The sequence below is a fragment of the Schistocerca gregaria genome, chromosome 5 (genome assembly GCF_023897955.1).
Source record: "Schistocerca gregaria isolate iqSchGreg1 chromosome 5, iqSchGreg1.2, whole genome shotgun sequence".
In the NCBI taxonomy this organism is placed as follows: Eukaryota; Metazoa; Arthropoda; class Insecta; order Orthoptera; family Acrididae; genus Schistocerca; species Schistocerca gregaria.
The window spans coordinates 108576057-108593297 of NC_064924.1; the positions used below are offsets into that span (position 1 = coordinate 108576057).

General features: G+C 37.4%; 1 protein-coding gene across 1 annotated transcript in view; it reads right to left on the reverse strand.

The window, feature by feature from the left end:
- LOC126272833 (stomatin-like protein 2, mitochondrial) overlaps positions 1 to 10769 on the reverse strand; it is a 74353-nt gene extending 63584 nt beyond the window's left edge. The window contains exons 1-2 of the mRNA XM_049976033.1: positions 10574 to 10769; positions 10385 to 10501 (exon numbers count right to left, since the gene is read on the reverse strand). Of these exons, the coding sequence (XP_049831990.1) occupies positions 10385 to 10501; positions 10574 to 10615 (159 nt within the window). The 5' untranslated portion in view covers positions 10616 to 10769. The remainder of the gene's footprint in view (positions 1 to 10384; positions 10502 to 10573) is intronic.
- Between the last annotated feature and the right edge of the window lie 6472 nt (positions 10770 to 17241).

The following is a 17241-nucleotide window of genomic DNA, read 5'->3' on the forward strand; positions in this document are numbered from 1 at the left end:
TAACTTCATTTAAAACTTCCAGGCTGACAAGCCATGACTGATATGTAAAACTTTCTTCTATCATGAAGCAGCAGTTCACTCCACCTCTGAGGATGTCTCCCGTAGCCAGAGACTAAACACTAGGGGAAGTCTTATATATCAACCACAGCCTGTCAAGTTTTAAGTGAAATGTCACTTGTTACATCAAACTACCATAGATTCACAAACTGATTAGTTGCCAACTTATGAGCAGTACAGAAATACTGAATCAGTCTAGACTTTAAAGAGTATATCATGTCATGCACAAGAAGTAGTATAGAAGAAAATCATAATAGATGATCATTTACAATGTTTATGTAACACATTTTCTACAAAGTAGTCCACTTCTTGCCAGGTTTAACCAGTACATTAGCACCTATACTTCGAGTTTACCTTCTGTTTGCGTCAATGAAGATTTTTAACAAAAAACTTCCCCAAAATTCATTTGTCCCACATTCAATTAATTCTTCAAATCTTTCAATAATTTCTCAACACTACGCGAGAACATTATCATCTGCAGCTGAGCACTTAGCACGTCTGCCAAAGGAAGAACTTGTGCTTGTTACCAATTACCACCAAATAAGGAAATGGGAAGTATGACAAGGAGACCAAAGGAAGTGCCTGAAGGATATGTAGCAGCTCAAGCTTCCTACCACAGCACAGACTCTTAAGACTGGTAAAAATATTCATCATATTACAACATAACGAACTGTTATATCAGGTAATGAAGTGGTCAACAAGAAGGCTCACTAAGACATTAAGCCACTGTCACAAGCAAACTCCATCAATAAGAACTGTGATGATGATATAATAACCTAAGCATCCACTGGCGGATTAAAGGGGGAGGCGGGGCGGGAGTCCCCCCTTTACTTTGTTTTACCTACGTGAAAAAATTTTGTATTTTTTGGAGTAGCTAGAGTTTCATCATGTTACGTTTTCACCCTGCTGTACATTCTTGAACTTTTTTATTTAAAATTAAAATTTGGCCTCTCAAGTAGTACCTCATTTTAGCCAGATATAGAGTGTATTAGTTTGTTGTTCTTATCTGCTTTTCTCTAATCTCTATATTTCTGATCATTTATATGTACTATTTCAGGTCAGATTTTGTGCCCATGTACTGCTTGTGACTTATCCTATACAACTGTATTAATCAAAGTAGAATCACAGGACAATACCCACATCCATGCTCATGGGTGGATTCTAAACCCCAGCCAGAACAGCCCAGCCATCCACAGCATGGCTATCCTGCCCAGTTTTTCTGGAAATTGCCCGCTGGTATTTCCCGACTTCCGTACCCCGGACCAGCGGAATGCACTGCACTAAGCCCGTACGGTGCTACCTGCCGTGCATCCCTTATTGTCAGTGTTGTTCTCTTAGACATCTCATCTCGGGCTGAATAGCTTATACGAACAGTCCTTTTTACTGGTGTAGACTGTTTCATTTCTGTCACCTGTGTACCAAGAAACGAGTTTAAAAGATAACATCTTTTTCTCTAAAAAAAACAGAAGACAACAGGTGAGTTTATTACAGCGTAAGATTATGGTTCATGAGGTGTTATATGGGCAAAGGTTGTTTGTTCATGTATATGTATTACTTAATTTTGCAACTGAGTTCTTAAAGTCAAGCTATTTGAAATTACACTACAATTTTTATAGAAAGAAGCGTTTCATATACTTCCTTCCATAGTTGTTAACTTGTTTTCATATGCTGCGGCTGTCTACTTAAATGGAAAAGTAGACAGTTTTTTTATGTATGTTACTTTACTTATTGGGCATAAAGTATTTTTATGGCCACCCATCATCACTGTGATCGATGAATCAAACCAAATTAATTTTGTGTTCGAGACAGTGACAAGTAATATATTTTCATGGACGGAAGTACTTGTTTTAAGAAGTCTTTTTGTGGAAATCGTACGATATTGCAAAGAATAGCCTTATCTTTTCTGTTTCCTTGTATTTTTACGAACTGTTGAACTTGGTATCAATGACATCCACGGGAAGTACCTTTGCCTCGGAAGTTATTTTCAGATGGGGGAGGGGGCATTCTGATGATAAAATTGCCAGTGGTCAGTCTCATTTGAGATTTGCAGGCAGATTGACCGTTTTTGAGGATACATCGGATGGTCACATTTGAATATGAAGTCTCAACAATGTATTATTATGAAAGGTTGTTGCTTCTGCGTGTTGTTCCTAAAGTAGCAAACATCTGGCATTGTGCTTGCGTGCCAAATTGCAGGCCCTGCAAAGAACTGCCTGCTTAATTTTTTTATTGCCGGTAGATATAAATACGATACACTATGATTTCTATATTAATCTATAAAATAAAATTGTACAATTAACAAACGAAAAGAAACAACTCATGGTACAAATTTACACAGAAACAGAACTAGATTCTTGCTTCATCATTTTGTCAGTATCATGGAAATTTACCTATCAAGACACGTTTAAATCTCACCTTCCATGCAAAATCATCCAATGTGTGACCTTTAGGCCTAATTACAATACATCACTTAAGTGTGATAATTTATTTTTTTCGAAACATGCTCATTTCCTGTACACTGTGAGCTAAAACTGAAATGTTTGACTACTAATAGGTAATATATTTTGATGCAGTAGAATCTGAAATGTCAATGTCAAATGGAAATAAACACAAGTGTATCTTTTTTTACATGCAGCATGTATGTATTTTTAAAATGGTAAATATATCTTCAAATCTGTCAAATGGCTCCGCTACAAGACAGCAGTTATTACCACAGCTTAGATGTACTTCATTGCAATTTTCTAAATAAGCCTCCTTATTTCAGTAAACTAACTAGAAATTCACAAACAGAAGGGTCTTTGAGGACTTCCAAATCTACTAAATTATGGCGTAAAGCTTTGTGTCAGATGTGATGTCTGACAAGAAGCTTTATTCCATCACTACAATCTATAAAAAAATTATCTGAAATTAAGTGACTGATGGGAATCTTTTTAATTAATAGATAAATGCTCTGGCTGTGTTTTAATATTTATTTTGCTACTTTAGGCAACAAATGGAAGAAGCAATGTAGATTATAGTCTATCTAGCTGGCCAAAAATTTGACACCAGCCAGTCAGAGTATTCTTTTGCGGTACACTGCATCAACCTTAGGTTCTATATAAAATTACGCAGTACAGAGTTAAAGATCTCAGCAAGAGCTAGATTAAAAAAATGTCAAAAAACAGCTTAAATCTAGAAAACACAACAAAGCTCCAGGGCCCGACGGAATTCCTGTCACAAAATTTGTGACCGACTTAGCTCCTTTCTTGACCATAATTTACCGCATGTCTCTTGAACAAGGAGTTATCCCCAGTGAATGGAAAGGAGCACAAGTCACACTGATACACAAAAACAGAAGTAGAATGGACCCACAGACATTTTGGCCACTAATATAGGGCAAATGTGCGGGGCCCCTATCAGACTGGACTAATGGGAGACATATAGCAACCACAAAGAAAGCCAGCACGGATGGTAACAGGCTTGTTTGACTGGCGAGAGAGTGTTAGTGACATGTTGAGAAGCCGGATTTGGCAAACACCCGAGGAGAGCCTTATATCCCGCCAGAACCGTCTTGAAAAATTCCAGATTCAAAATCTTGGCAGAAGCGACACATATTCTCCTTACCCCTACATATCTATCTCGCGAAGACAAAATTAGGTAAGTAAGAGACTAAGAGCTCACACAGAGGTGTTTTAACTGTCATTGTTTCCATCCGGGAATGGAATACGAAGAAACCTAACATATGGTACCCTAGAGTACCCTCTGCCACACACCACATGGTGACTTGCAGAGTACGCACATAGATGTAGATAGTATTAAGCCTTTGATATGCATTTAGGCCAAAAGTCTATTAGCAGAGTGAGCAGCCATGTACGTTTGTGAGGCAGGAGGGTTAAACACACATCATTTATGACTTTGGTGCAATGTATTGGTGCAATCTATTCAGATGAGCATAATGAGTTTGAGGACTCAGCACCGCCAATGCTTGCCACTTTGAATGATCCAGGTGATCAGATGAGCTGCACTTCAACTTCATTACCTGCAAATAACACTTCCATTTCAGAGGTACATTATGAAAACGACATCGGTCTACATATTGGGACTAAACCATCTGATAGTGTGCTTGCCACCATACTATAAATCCACTGGGAACCTCCTGCTGAACACAAGTCACCCACATTCTACTCATAATAAGAGTGGGAAGATTGAAAGAAGGTTTCTGAAAAGTGAGTACTTAGATAAATATAAAGCATGAGTAGTTTTGTCTCCATCCAAAGAAGGTCTATTTTATAAAGTGTGTCTTTTCTTTGTGCCTACTCTTAAGGGTGGGTATCATGTGGGAATGAAGTTAAAGACATTAGTGACTGTACCTCTGACAAAATTTGCTAAGTTAGTATGTAAAGATGATGACCTGGAAAACCAAAGTAGAGCAGTATATCATCAGCAAGCTTTAGGGCGTGCCAATGACTTTTTGGTTTCTTACCAAAATCCAAATAAATCGGTTGAAAATCAAGTTGTCACCTACCGACTAAAGAGAATGGAAAAAAAATAAAAACTGTTGTCATTTGCTTTGCAAAACGTCATATTTCTTGGAAGGCATAACATGCCATTTAGAAGACATCTAGATGATGGGTCTGTTTTTTTCTAACGATTCCAAACTATCAAATAAAGGCAACTTTAAAGAGTTGATGAAATTTCGCGCCGAAGAACGTGGGGAAATTGAATTAGAAGCACAGTATAGCCCTGGTAATAAAAGATGCACATTTTTAGGTAAAACTGTTCAAAATGAGTTGATTGAATGCTGTAGTGAAGGAATTATTTCTCAGATAGTAAATAGAATCGAAGAAAACAAATTCTACGGTATTGGATTTGATGAGACAACTGACATCAGTCACAAAACTCAGATGTCAATTTTTTAAAGATATGTTTATAAAGATGTGATCAGAGAAGATTTCATAGGTTTCATCAATCCACAGGAGGCACAGACAACTCTGCGGAAACAAAACTTCAAAGCTCAATTCAAAAGTAATAAAATTAAGATTTCCCTTCAACATCTGACAATGAAAATGATCAATTTGAGTCTTTTGAAGACACTTCTCTAATAAATGTAACAAAGATAGAGCAGATGAAGAGGATAAAGATACCAGAATGACTGGAATACATTTAGGTAAAACTGTCATAAACACTAAGAGACATCTTACTCTCAATCTTGGTAAATGTACTGGTATTGCAACCGATGGCTGCTCTGTCATGAGTTCCAAGATTGTTGGAGCAGTTGCCACAATAAAGAAAGAATGTATTAATGCTGAAAGAGCCCCAAGTTTCAACCATTCTTTGAATTTAGCTATTTCTGTGTGTTCTGGTGTGCAACAGGTGAGAAACTCAATTGGTATCATTAAGGTGGCTGTTTCATCTTTTACAGCCTCTCCAAAAAGAAATGCTGTACTTGTTAAGCATACAGGCAGTCAGCTTGTCTCTATGTGTGAAACAAGATGGGTAGAAAGGCAGTTATCTGTAGCATCATTTCTTAAAAAAATCGTGTAGTGCCTTGAGGAAATGTCACAATGGTCACATTTTTCAAGTGATACTTTTAGTGTAACAGCTACGACGCTTTTATATGCTATCAGTGATTGAGAATTTATCTTAACTCTAGAGTGCCTTGCTGATGTGCTCTGTCAAACATTGCCTCCCAGTAGATTTTTCCAAGAAGAAACTATTGATGTTACAGAAGCAACTGAAACCATAAATGATACTTTACCAGTCTTAAAAACAAAGCGAGATAATGCAGTTGCAGAGTTCAGTCTCCTTTATGACGAAACCAAGAGAATCGTAGATATTGTTGGAAGCACCATCCAAACACCCAGACTTACATCTTGCCAAATTAACAGATCTAATGCTGCTCCATCGAGTCCAGAAAGTTATTTTAAGGTTAATGTCTTCATCTCCATTCTCAACACAATTAGCAATGATCTTGAAAGCAGATTCTCTAAAAACATTCTAATACTCTTCAACCTGAACACGCTACTACCAAAAGTCTATTCTTTGTCGACAAGGACCATGGAGTGAGTGATTAGTGATACCGAAACAGTGGCTAGAAAGTATTACAAACTGTTTGGAAAGGTTGAAAGTGACTGCATCTCTAATTCGAGGTGCAGAAGTCAAGTAGTGGGTGACAAAATGGAAAAGGGAAGATGCAAAGAAAACAATTCTACCAAGCCCTGCAGTTGAGTGTTTGCAGTTTTGTAGTACAGACATTTTCCCCTTGATCACATCTTCAATGTTGATCCTTTCTTGTCTTCCTGTCTCAACTGCAACAGCCAAAAGATCTTTCTCTACACTGAAATTGATTAAGAAATCGTTGTGGGTAAAATCGCTTAACTGGGCTCGCTTTACTGTACATACATAGGGTCATTGTTATTAACTAAGAAAAAAACCATAGACAGATGTATTGCAAAGGGTGGAAAGAGGAGATGTATGCTTTCTGAGGTCTAGATGTTGTAAAGCCAGCTGGTGAGAAAAGATAATTAATAATTACAAAACTATATTAGATTTTGCACTTTTATAAGAACTGTAAGAACAATAAACCACATGCTAATATGCATAAAACGGATCACATATGTACTTTACAAATGGAGAGCCAATACACAAATTGATAACGTAAATTCTACCAAAATTTAAACCACACACTTCACAGAAATATATCATATTATATTCAAACTTATTGTTTTATAAGTCTGTAATGAATATTGCTCCTACTATTATTTATTTCAGAATGAGTATCATCCTAAACAGCTTAAAAATTGAAAACATAAAAAGAATTATGGATTTATTTACGGCTTTACTAATATTGTTTTAAAGTGAAGTACTTGTGTTTACAAAATACTAATGTAACTTGATACTTTCCTGTTAACAATTATGTAAATGTAAATACCTATGCAACGACTTTGAAGACAAACTTTTGAAAAAAATTTAGACGTCTCTATCCCCAAAATAAACCACGTCTTTGATATGTTTTTTAAGTCCCAAAAAGCTTGAAATGCTACATTTTAAAGACCTCTTTTTTTTCTGGAGGACATCCCTAGGTTATCTTTCTCTGTAAGGTAACCTCCCCCCCCCCCCCCCCCCACATAAAATTTCTTTACTCCATCTCTGTAAGCATCTTACTGGTATAAAGAAAACAGATTTTTTTGCTTGAATGAAATAAAACACAACACACAGATTTTAGTTTTAAAACACAATTTCCTTTGGGTGTATATTTAGAAGTTAAGTTACCATGTGAACAAGATGTGAAATCTAATATCTAGTAGCAAGGGTGTCCATATGGTACACGGGCGAGGGGAGGCGGAGGGGGTGCAAGACCTGGAGGTAAAGAGTATTTTTAACATTTTGGAAGACAAAAGCAGACTTAAAAAAAAAAAAAAAAAAAAAAAAATCTCGGATGGGGCAGGAGGGGGAGAGGGAGGGGTTGTGCCTGCCCTTGCTCCCAGGTATGGAGGCCATTACCTAGTGGCAAGTCATGTTAAGCAATTTATTTGAAATGGTTTGTAAGGAATTGAGTGCATGAAGTGTATGTTGTAATAATTTATTTTACACTTTTTACGGAATTATATCACATATTATCAACTTGTGGGGCAACTAGTTCTGTTCAGAACGTTTTGTTGTTACTGAAGAAGATCATTAGAGAATTAAAAAGATACTTCTGAACAAAAAAATGTCTGCCAGAAGCTAATACACCATCTGTTCAAAATTACTGGTACACCCATTAGTACATATGGGACGTGTCCACCCTTCAGCTTTATGATGGCTTGAAAACGATGTCGGAATGTCTGTGGAGGAATGGCAACCCATTCTTTCTCAAGAGTTGGATCCAGAGAGGGTAATGACGTAGGACGATGGGGTCTGGAGCAAAGTCGATGTTGTGATTCATCCCAAAGTATTCCACTCAGTTCAGGTTGGGACTCTCGGGAGACTAGTGCAGTTCAGAAATGTTATTGCCCACAAACCAATGTCTCAAAGACGCTGCTTTATGACAGGGTGCATTTACATACTGATACAAAGAATCATCCTCTATCAACTGTTCCTCTACTGTTAAGGTGCTAGACATTGATCACAATTGACCAGTCAATTGCCATGGCATTAAGAGCCAATCATTCAAAATGTTTGTCCAAAATCTGTTTAAATGAACTGCTTTGTAAAATACCAGTTTGTTGACAATGGGTGTCTTCACAGTATTTGTAGGCGGTAGATATGACAACATTGATTCCACCTCTTTTTTTTTCTCCATCTGCATTTCACAAGCAACAGTCATTCCTCCTGCATTGTTATAGAAATTAAATGTGAATTGCTTTTCTCAAAAACAGTCACAGACCTTCATTGGATCAAGAAGCTGGAAAGAATGATATTGCTAAATTGGCGGTGCTGAGGACAGAGCCTGAAAACCAATTTTCAGATTTCAATGCAATGGAACCTGTTGTAGCTTCCATAGCTCAACCTTTCCAAAAGGGTTGTGGATGATATTGTAAGTAAAATTAGTATTCCTTTTTTTTCAGTGTGACTGAACTTGAAGGAGGAAATAACATGATTTCAGAATGACATTTTCATAAAGTCAGAATACAATGAAGATAACTTTTTTGGAAATTGGTGAGTGTAAAAAGACACTCTCACATTGTAAAAGGGACATTCTATGTTTTACCATTTTTTGGATCAATTTGTCTATGTAAGGCAGCATTTTCAATGATTAACATAGTAAACTATAACTATGGAATTAAACTGACTGAAATCCTCTTCTTTCGGGCTGTGTAATGTTGGCTTGGACAATTTATTCACCAGATTCTAATAAACTTGCCAATGATATGCAAAGCCAAGTATATCACAACACTGTTTTCAAGATTTATGATATACATTTTAATTTTTTTCACATGTGTAATTTCTTGAAAATTTAGTAGTATGTCAATAAGTTTAATAGTTGGAAAATTATCTATTATGTGTAACTAAAATGGTTAATTTTGACTACACAGTTCTTTTATGCTGAAACCTTTATGAGTTTTGAAGTCAGTAGATCTGTAAACGGACCAAATTACTTGTTGTAGATCTCAGGTCTAAAGAGATTGAACACCCCTGCTCTAGTGTAACAGTACACATTGCTGTTAAATGTGTTCCTGTCCTTCCACATTTAGTGTTTTCTTAAGCACAAAGAAGGGCTACACCCTAATCATGAGCACCACCCCTTACCTTAACATCATCTCCTCTACACTTCATTGTTGGCACTACAAGTAGCCATCCATGTTTATCAAGGCATTCACCAAACCAAAACACTCCCACTGAATTTCCACAAGGCATACCTGACTCATCACTCCGAACCACTCAGTTCCAGTCATCCACCATCCAGTGGCGTCCCTTTTTACACAAGCTCATGTGTCGCCTAGCACTGACGATAGACATGAGTGGCTTATGAATAGCTGCTCTACCATTGTATCCCCTTTTTTACTTCCTACACACAGCAATTGTGCCAACTGTACTGCCAGCAACACTTTAGAACTCACGAGTGAATCCTTACAGATTTTTGCGAATTTTTACAACTCTGCCTGCTATTTAGTTAGCTTCTGTTGTTCCCTCATGTTTCCACTTCACAGTCACATCACCAACAAGTTGACTTGGACAACTTTGAAAGGGTTGAAATGTCCCTAACGGATTTGTAACTCAGGTGATATACATTGAATAGTCCATGTCACTGAGCTCTCCTGACTGCTCCACTACACGGTTACAGCTTTTCTAATGACAACACAATACTCTCCATCTCCCTTTGTATTGGCAGGTTTGCCTCTCATGACATCTATTGGTAAACCCCACATCACATAGGTGTATCTGGATAGCTATGATCAGGTAGTGTACATACATCCATTTCAGTTTATGCTATATGAATATGCTGCTGGAACTAGGACACAGAGAAAACCTTTGTACTTTCCATATCTATGCATGTTATCATAAATTATACGTAGCAATACTGTTGAAATATAAAAAACGTTTTCATCTTGAGATATTTCCGACCGCTCTACATTAATGTCTGCCAGTCAAAACATCACTAGTTAACATCCACCGAGAGATGTTTTTTATCTAATATGAATTTGTGTGTCTGTGTGTTGCAAACCCTGATTTCACGACCGAATTGTGCAGACTACTTCATAAGAAAATCATGCATGCCTTCTCCGAAACATTTATATATCATACATCGACTTCGCTGGGCATGCAGCTGGAGAAATACATGAAACGTTTGTTAGATATTTGGTGAAATGAGAGACAGATGCATCACGTAAGAACAGAAAGAAAGAACCACAATCAATGGTCTTACCTCTTGTTGAGGCACGAACATTATTACGGTGTTCATGGGTGTGTACGACTTCCATCTGATCTGCAATGTTGTAATTTGATGTTGTGGTGCGAGTCTGACAGCTCGGCCAACAGCAGCCTGAAATCACAAGTACGTTGCACTTAAAGATTGATTTTGCTACATTTGGAATTCCCCAGGCATGACACGTACCGACAACACCGGTCGCAGGCGTACACTACATGAAAGCACCATGACTGCATCAAATCTTACTACACTATATCGTCAAACAATCTTGACTCTATTCTGACTTCAAACACATATCAAAACATCACATGCAATTTCAACTCTCCGCGTTTGTTTACACTTTACAGAACACGGGCATCAAAGATGTTGCTATACACCTTTACACGCAGATATTGCTAGTAGCTGCGAAAAGTTTAATTTTTTTAACGCCCGCACTCACTTGGTAACCAATGCAAAAAGTTCTACTGCCACATCTACGAAAAAAATGAGTTAGTAAGCTAATCAAGGAGTCACAGGATGCAGGACTGTGATACTGTCCGTACATCTGGGTGCGATCACTAACTAATACGATCCCATCGAGGAGATAGTAGACAGAAAGGCAACTGCAGGGTAGCTCTTTTTAAGGACAGAAAGGCAAAAAGACTCACGGCAAGCAGTGTGGGAAAGACAGCCTGCGACAGTTGGGACGGGTAGTAGGGCTGTTGGATTAGTGCCAGTAGCGACATTTCATGTGTGGGTATTAGGAAATGTTAGGGAGAGGGGTGTTATCGTAGTAGCTGGACATTGACGATATCTCCTGGGCCAGCTGCAGCGTCAGCGTAGCTGTAACATGCCAAAGTCTTCATCAGAGAGGCCAATTTGGTTATACAATCTGTCATTCGTTGTGTAGAATTGTTTGAGATTCGTTTGTGTTTCGTCTTTTCGGCTACCCTGTTTTTGTCGGTTAGTAAGCTGTATGAGCGCAGCTGGAAGTCCATCGATTTGCCTATATTGAGTTGTTTGTGAGCTTAATTTAAGCCTACTGTAGGTGGTTAATTATCGCTATGGAAACATGCTTTCGGGCGATCATGCTTCCACCTGAGGTTGTGACCGTAATCCACCAGATTTAGAGTGATGGGGTTGTTCGAGTGTCTCGGTTCTTGTATAGTCGTGTGGCGAGTTTTCTGAATACTCTGACTAGAACCTCGAGGCGGAATTCATTGCGTAAGTCTGTAGTGCATTTGTATCTTGGAGCACTGCTAACGATTCGTAATGCTTTGTCCTGCAGAAGCTGCATGGCACTTGTCGACCTTGACCTTGATAACTCATTTCTCTAACCAAGGCTCACTGTAGTCATGAGGTAATGTTAGATGGTTTCCAATCTGGCGCTAAGATGGCGCTATCATTTGCATAGATGGCGAACATCATCTGACCAAAAGACAAACAATGTTGGTGGCATTCGTGATTCAATGGCTTTATCCGTGAACTCTTTCAGCACCAGTTTTGAACGCAATCAGGACTAGTAAATTTCCTGTCTGAAGTGTTGTTCATAGCCATTTGATTTCAAGGCTGCTAGCACGTCTGATATCGTTGTGCACGGGCTGGGCTACAAGTCAAGTGTCCTCCTGGTCTGTTGCAAGTGTGAATACCGGATCAGACAGCCAGATTCGGCGTGAAAGACGTTGCTAGTGTTCTGGCCATTAGTTCTGCCTTCCCCTCAGCAAAATACATAAGTCCATTGGGTATTGTAGAGAGAGTGTACAGTGCCACTCCATAATGAAGTGTCGAGCTAGATTACACACACCTGCTCATGTGGTATCCAGCTCAGTGGGTGTTTAGTTCCATTGCGTGTTCCTAAATGTTTGCATCTTCTCACATTTAATTGCCTGGAGCATTTTAACGTGCAGTTTATACAACAGGTGTCTGGTTTGCTGCCAGTTTCTTCTAAGACGATTTATCATGGTGATAAGGACCATGAATTCTTGGGAAACGTCCACTGAGTGTTGTCACAGAGTGAGAATTGAAATGGCATCCGTCGTTGCATTCTGGACTAAAGAATGGTGACAAGGCGTTGGCTCTCCTGTTTGCCTGATATTCATGATGTCACATGAAAGACAGCTTAAGCGGTCCCTAGACTGTCAATAATATTGTGCAATGATTCATATTGCACAATATTATTGCCCCTCTGTAAATAAGACCGATTGTTGTACGGCATATTGGCAGATTTATTGAAATCTGTATTGAGCATACTGTTTAGACTGTATAGTCTTTTATCAATATTCTATATCTTTGTCATACATCAGTTTATATGTTAAACTCTTAATTTTGCGCAGTTTGTTATGTTGTGAAGTGGAAATGACTTCGAAATCAGCGAAATGTACATTCATTTTCGAGTCGCTGGAAGCATAAAGAGGTTTGCTAGTCTTATGGTGCGTTAAATGAAACGAGTATAGCAACCGCTAAAAGAAGAAACGAGCAACATAATAGTTGTGGAAATATAAGGATATGTATCCAGAAGCAGGTAACCTTGAAATAATAAAAAAAATTCATCATTGACAAATTATTGGAAAGAACTGAAGAGAATTTTGGTTTCACTCGACTACTACATTGTGGCTAAATTCCGAAGTACCATCACAATATTTTGGTTTTCGTGTTAGTAATACTGCTGAATGTATTTTGAGAACATAAAAAGTCTCATACGTTGTAAGCAACAACTGTACTGTTTATTGAACTGCACAAGTACCTTGTTTATGGAAACATACAAACAAGTGTTGTAAAGGCAGATTCCAACTATTACTTGAAATAGTGGCTGGTATGTAAGAAAACAGCCACAGTTGTGATTTACATACTGCAAAAACTAAAACAAGAAGCATTCTCAGTCACTACATCAATGAAAACACAAAGTATTAAAATCTTATATTAGTGGTATGTCAATAGTTCACTCAAAAGGATTAATTCCTGAAAATCATACAGCAACTGTATGGTGTAAAAAATAAATTACAATCTAATTAATAATCGTAGCACTTTCTTATATGTATGTTTAGGAAAAGTTCCCATATTTTCTTTAACATACAAGTGAGATAGCTGTGAAATCTCGATAAAAGTAATCCTATTACCATATTTAAGCCAATTATAGTAAATGATCTTTTATGTTGTATGGTAAGTGCACAGTTATAATGACAAGAAAACAATGTGAAGTATGGTTTCATATATATGGTGAGTACTGAAATGGTGTGTATTTTAACATTTTAGCCTTCTAAATTCATATGAATTACGCCAAAAGTCCGTAACATGCGTAATTTCGCGAGTTTTGTTACAGTATGTTTTGATATTTGTACTTTTCCCTTTCTCCTAATGTAAATTTTTGGCTGCCTGCGACAAATTATTTAATGGATAAGGACATTTATTTCTTGTGAATGTCGTTCTTGTTGTGGACATGTGTCATCACATTGTAGGTACTGTACAAATCGTAGTCTAACCAAGAACTAGACAAATATGCATCAATCTTCATAAGGATAAAAACGTTCATTAGTTTAATACTATTCTTCAATAACAGATTCTTTTCAGCAAGTGAAAGACCCAGGGATAATTTTGGAGGTAGAACCATGGAGGTAGAATAAGAGGAGATGGCGCTACAGACTTACGCTGTACGTTGTTTTGGAGCCAGTGGGCGGGGCCTGCCCCCATCTTGGATCCCCCAAAACGATAGCAGACGACTGTTTACAATTGCTTCTTGTTCGTTATTTCTGTCGTGTGCACGCGATATTCTTTTTATATGGTAAATGTTACACTGTTTTAGTGAAAAACAAAGCATAAGGAATGCAACTTCAAACGTTTTTCTGGTCTTAAATGCGTATTCGATACAGTAATACGCCACGAAAATATGACGCCTCTGGCTCAGTACTGCAATTCCTTTGTGTTTATACAGTTCGAATAACCGAGAAGAGAAGTATGTGCTATGAAAAGCGTGCTTTAGTAATCCATTTCTACTCACTTTCATTGTGTTTGTTTCGATAATTGATAAATCCAGAGACCCAAAACAGTTATTTATAGTTTAGAGGCACTGGTTTGTATTCGCTGTATTTTCAAGTCAAAAGCAAATTTTAAATGTTCCAGTTTACAGGAAACTTACCTTGTTTCCTTTGGTGTCCCATAGATGTATGCAGATATGATATAAACAAGCCAGCTGTCATGTCAACAAAGTGAAAGATTCGTTAAATTACGAAGGAAAAGTACTGAATTTAAGATTGTCAAGCACATTGTAGTTTACACATCTGCTTTGTTTTTAAATTGTACCATCCAAATTACATTCAGCGTGGCAAATAACAGCAATTAACAGGGTAACACGACAACACAGTGATTAATGTAATGATCTAAGCCTGGTCTTAGATAAGGAACTTTGCTTTAACAAATATGTATCCCTTTAAGTACTTATAATTTAACCACTGTAACAGGTGTTCCACACATTTTACTGAAGATTTAATTAACTAAATGTAGTTACATTACTTTTATATTAAATTATTGCATTTTATAACATTAGTCCCCATTTCCAGGATATTTCTTGCCAGGACTTTTCAGTTACTTGGGAATAACCAAACAATGAAAACCAAGTGTATTGCTCACCTCCAGAGATCTCTTCACGTTAGATTGATAGGAAATCTAAGGTCAAATCACAGAAATAAGACCATACTGTAAAACTTCACAGTGCATCAGAATTTCAAGTATATATAAGAAAATAGAGCTTAAAGAACCCCACTTACGAACGAAATGTGATTTGTTCAAATTTTAGACTACAATCAGAACGATTAGTACGCCAGTAAGCCACGCAAGCCGGTATTTTTTATCAAAACACTTCACGACTACACGGAATCAAACCACCAGAAGTGAATGTTTTGGGGTAGCTAACATGGTGGATCTTCACTTAGGTCGGCTTCAAGTTTGTGACTTCATGACAACTCCTCTTATTTTTACCTCCATGGGTAGAACGTTAAATACTGTCTGTGTGAAAAATCATAGAGTAAATATCTCTGGAGTGAGCATTGTGTTCTGTGCATGTAGTCAACATTAAACCAGGACTGTCAAGTGTTTTCAGGAATTTGCTGTACGTGTGTGCTTTCTGCAGCATTTGAAGTTTATGATATCAAGAGTTTTTGTTGTGTTTCACCATCTGTTGATAGTGTAATAGCGAAGGTGAATTACTGCTGTTGATACGGATGTAAAGAAAAATATGTGAATGGAGGGATAGAAACTTTTGATGGGTACATACCATGTAGCTCTTATTATAATTATCAAATTAGTAAGAGACTCTGTACATGTTTAAAAATTTCTAGGCGCATTATGATTAAGGCTTCATTCTGTAGACCTATTTTTCAACGATTTTATGACTATATAATAGATATTACAGCTCGTACAAAAGCTTACAAACAGTCGCTTCCTCTCGTAAATTTCTTAGTGGAACAGGAAAGGGAATGGTTATTTGTTTCAGCAAATACTATCCTCCATGCATTTATCAGTGACGTGTCGATTATGTCTATAGATTACTTAGTCTACTGTTTATTTAATAAACTGGGAGCAAGTACGCAAAATGCGTTAAATAAATACTTCAAAGCGTCACCACTAAGAAAAATTGTGCTTTAGGCCGCAAAAACAAGAAAATAAATACACAAAAATAGCAGAAACAAGGACGAATTAGCAGGAATATAATCGCTAATGTGTGGCATATTCGGTGTTTTTCAGACACTTGCAAAAGTTCTAGCGTGCCGCCAAGTCATTTTGCAAGACTATCACAGCAAAAATGTACGTCAGGCTCTGGAAAACTATAAAGTGCTGTATCATACCGAAAACTACTAAAAATCGAGCGCATCTGGACTGTGATACCTATTGCAAAAAAGCAGGATGTAATATCACTTGCTCTTGAAAGTTACGTAGCTGGTTTATTCCCTGTATCATATGGATACTGTTAAAATGTCTGCGCAACATATCTAAATAATCCACGACACGTACGAAAAGAATCCGTCTGTACTAAGGATGTAGTGACATTCTAAATGTACAGGGCGCTATTCGGACACACGCACGACATCCCGAGATCACGTGACCAGGCCAGCAATGTATGTTGACAACACAAAATCTGTTCTGTGCATGTGAATGCTCACTCCAGAGATATTTACTCTATGTGAAAAAGTTGCAATTTTGTGAAACAAATGAAGTATCAATCAATCGAAATTTATACCGTTACTTAATCGCTGGTGCAACTGTCTTCTCCATGGACCATAGATAATAGTCTTCTCTCGTGTATTTTAAATGAAAGTTTCTTCTGATAAGCCTTTGCTGTGTCTATAAGCATCTAAATAACTACCTACAAGTTGATATCACTATCTGAACTTCATTAATATAGGTTAAAATATCTACAGTCACACAATGAGCTGACTGCATTCACTACAGATATGAATCACAGTCAGAGATAGCAGTCTCACTAAGAATTAGGACGATGTGTGCTAAAATATCACTTCATTGTTTGTTACAGTGGTCTTGAAAGATAACAGCAAACATAAAGCAGGTACAATTTCATTATCTAAGTTCTTTACCGAAGCCTAATTTAATAAGTCAATTATGATCACTCTGCATAACTCACATGCACTGAATTCATAACTGCTGTAAAATTTTTCTTTGGCCCCTTTTACTATCAATTTGCTATTAATTATTGCTGAATGAATCTGTGCAATTTAGAAAACTTCTTTTAAAGTTCTGTACATGATTGCATACTGCCATGCTAAGTATTTAATCATGTCTTCCCACTTATACCGTCAGAGATATTATTTTCACTTCCGAGCACACACAATGTGTAATAACATTTATTGTCAATAAACTCCCTTTTA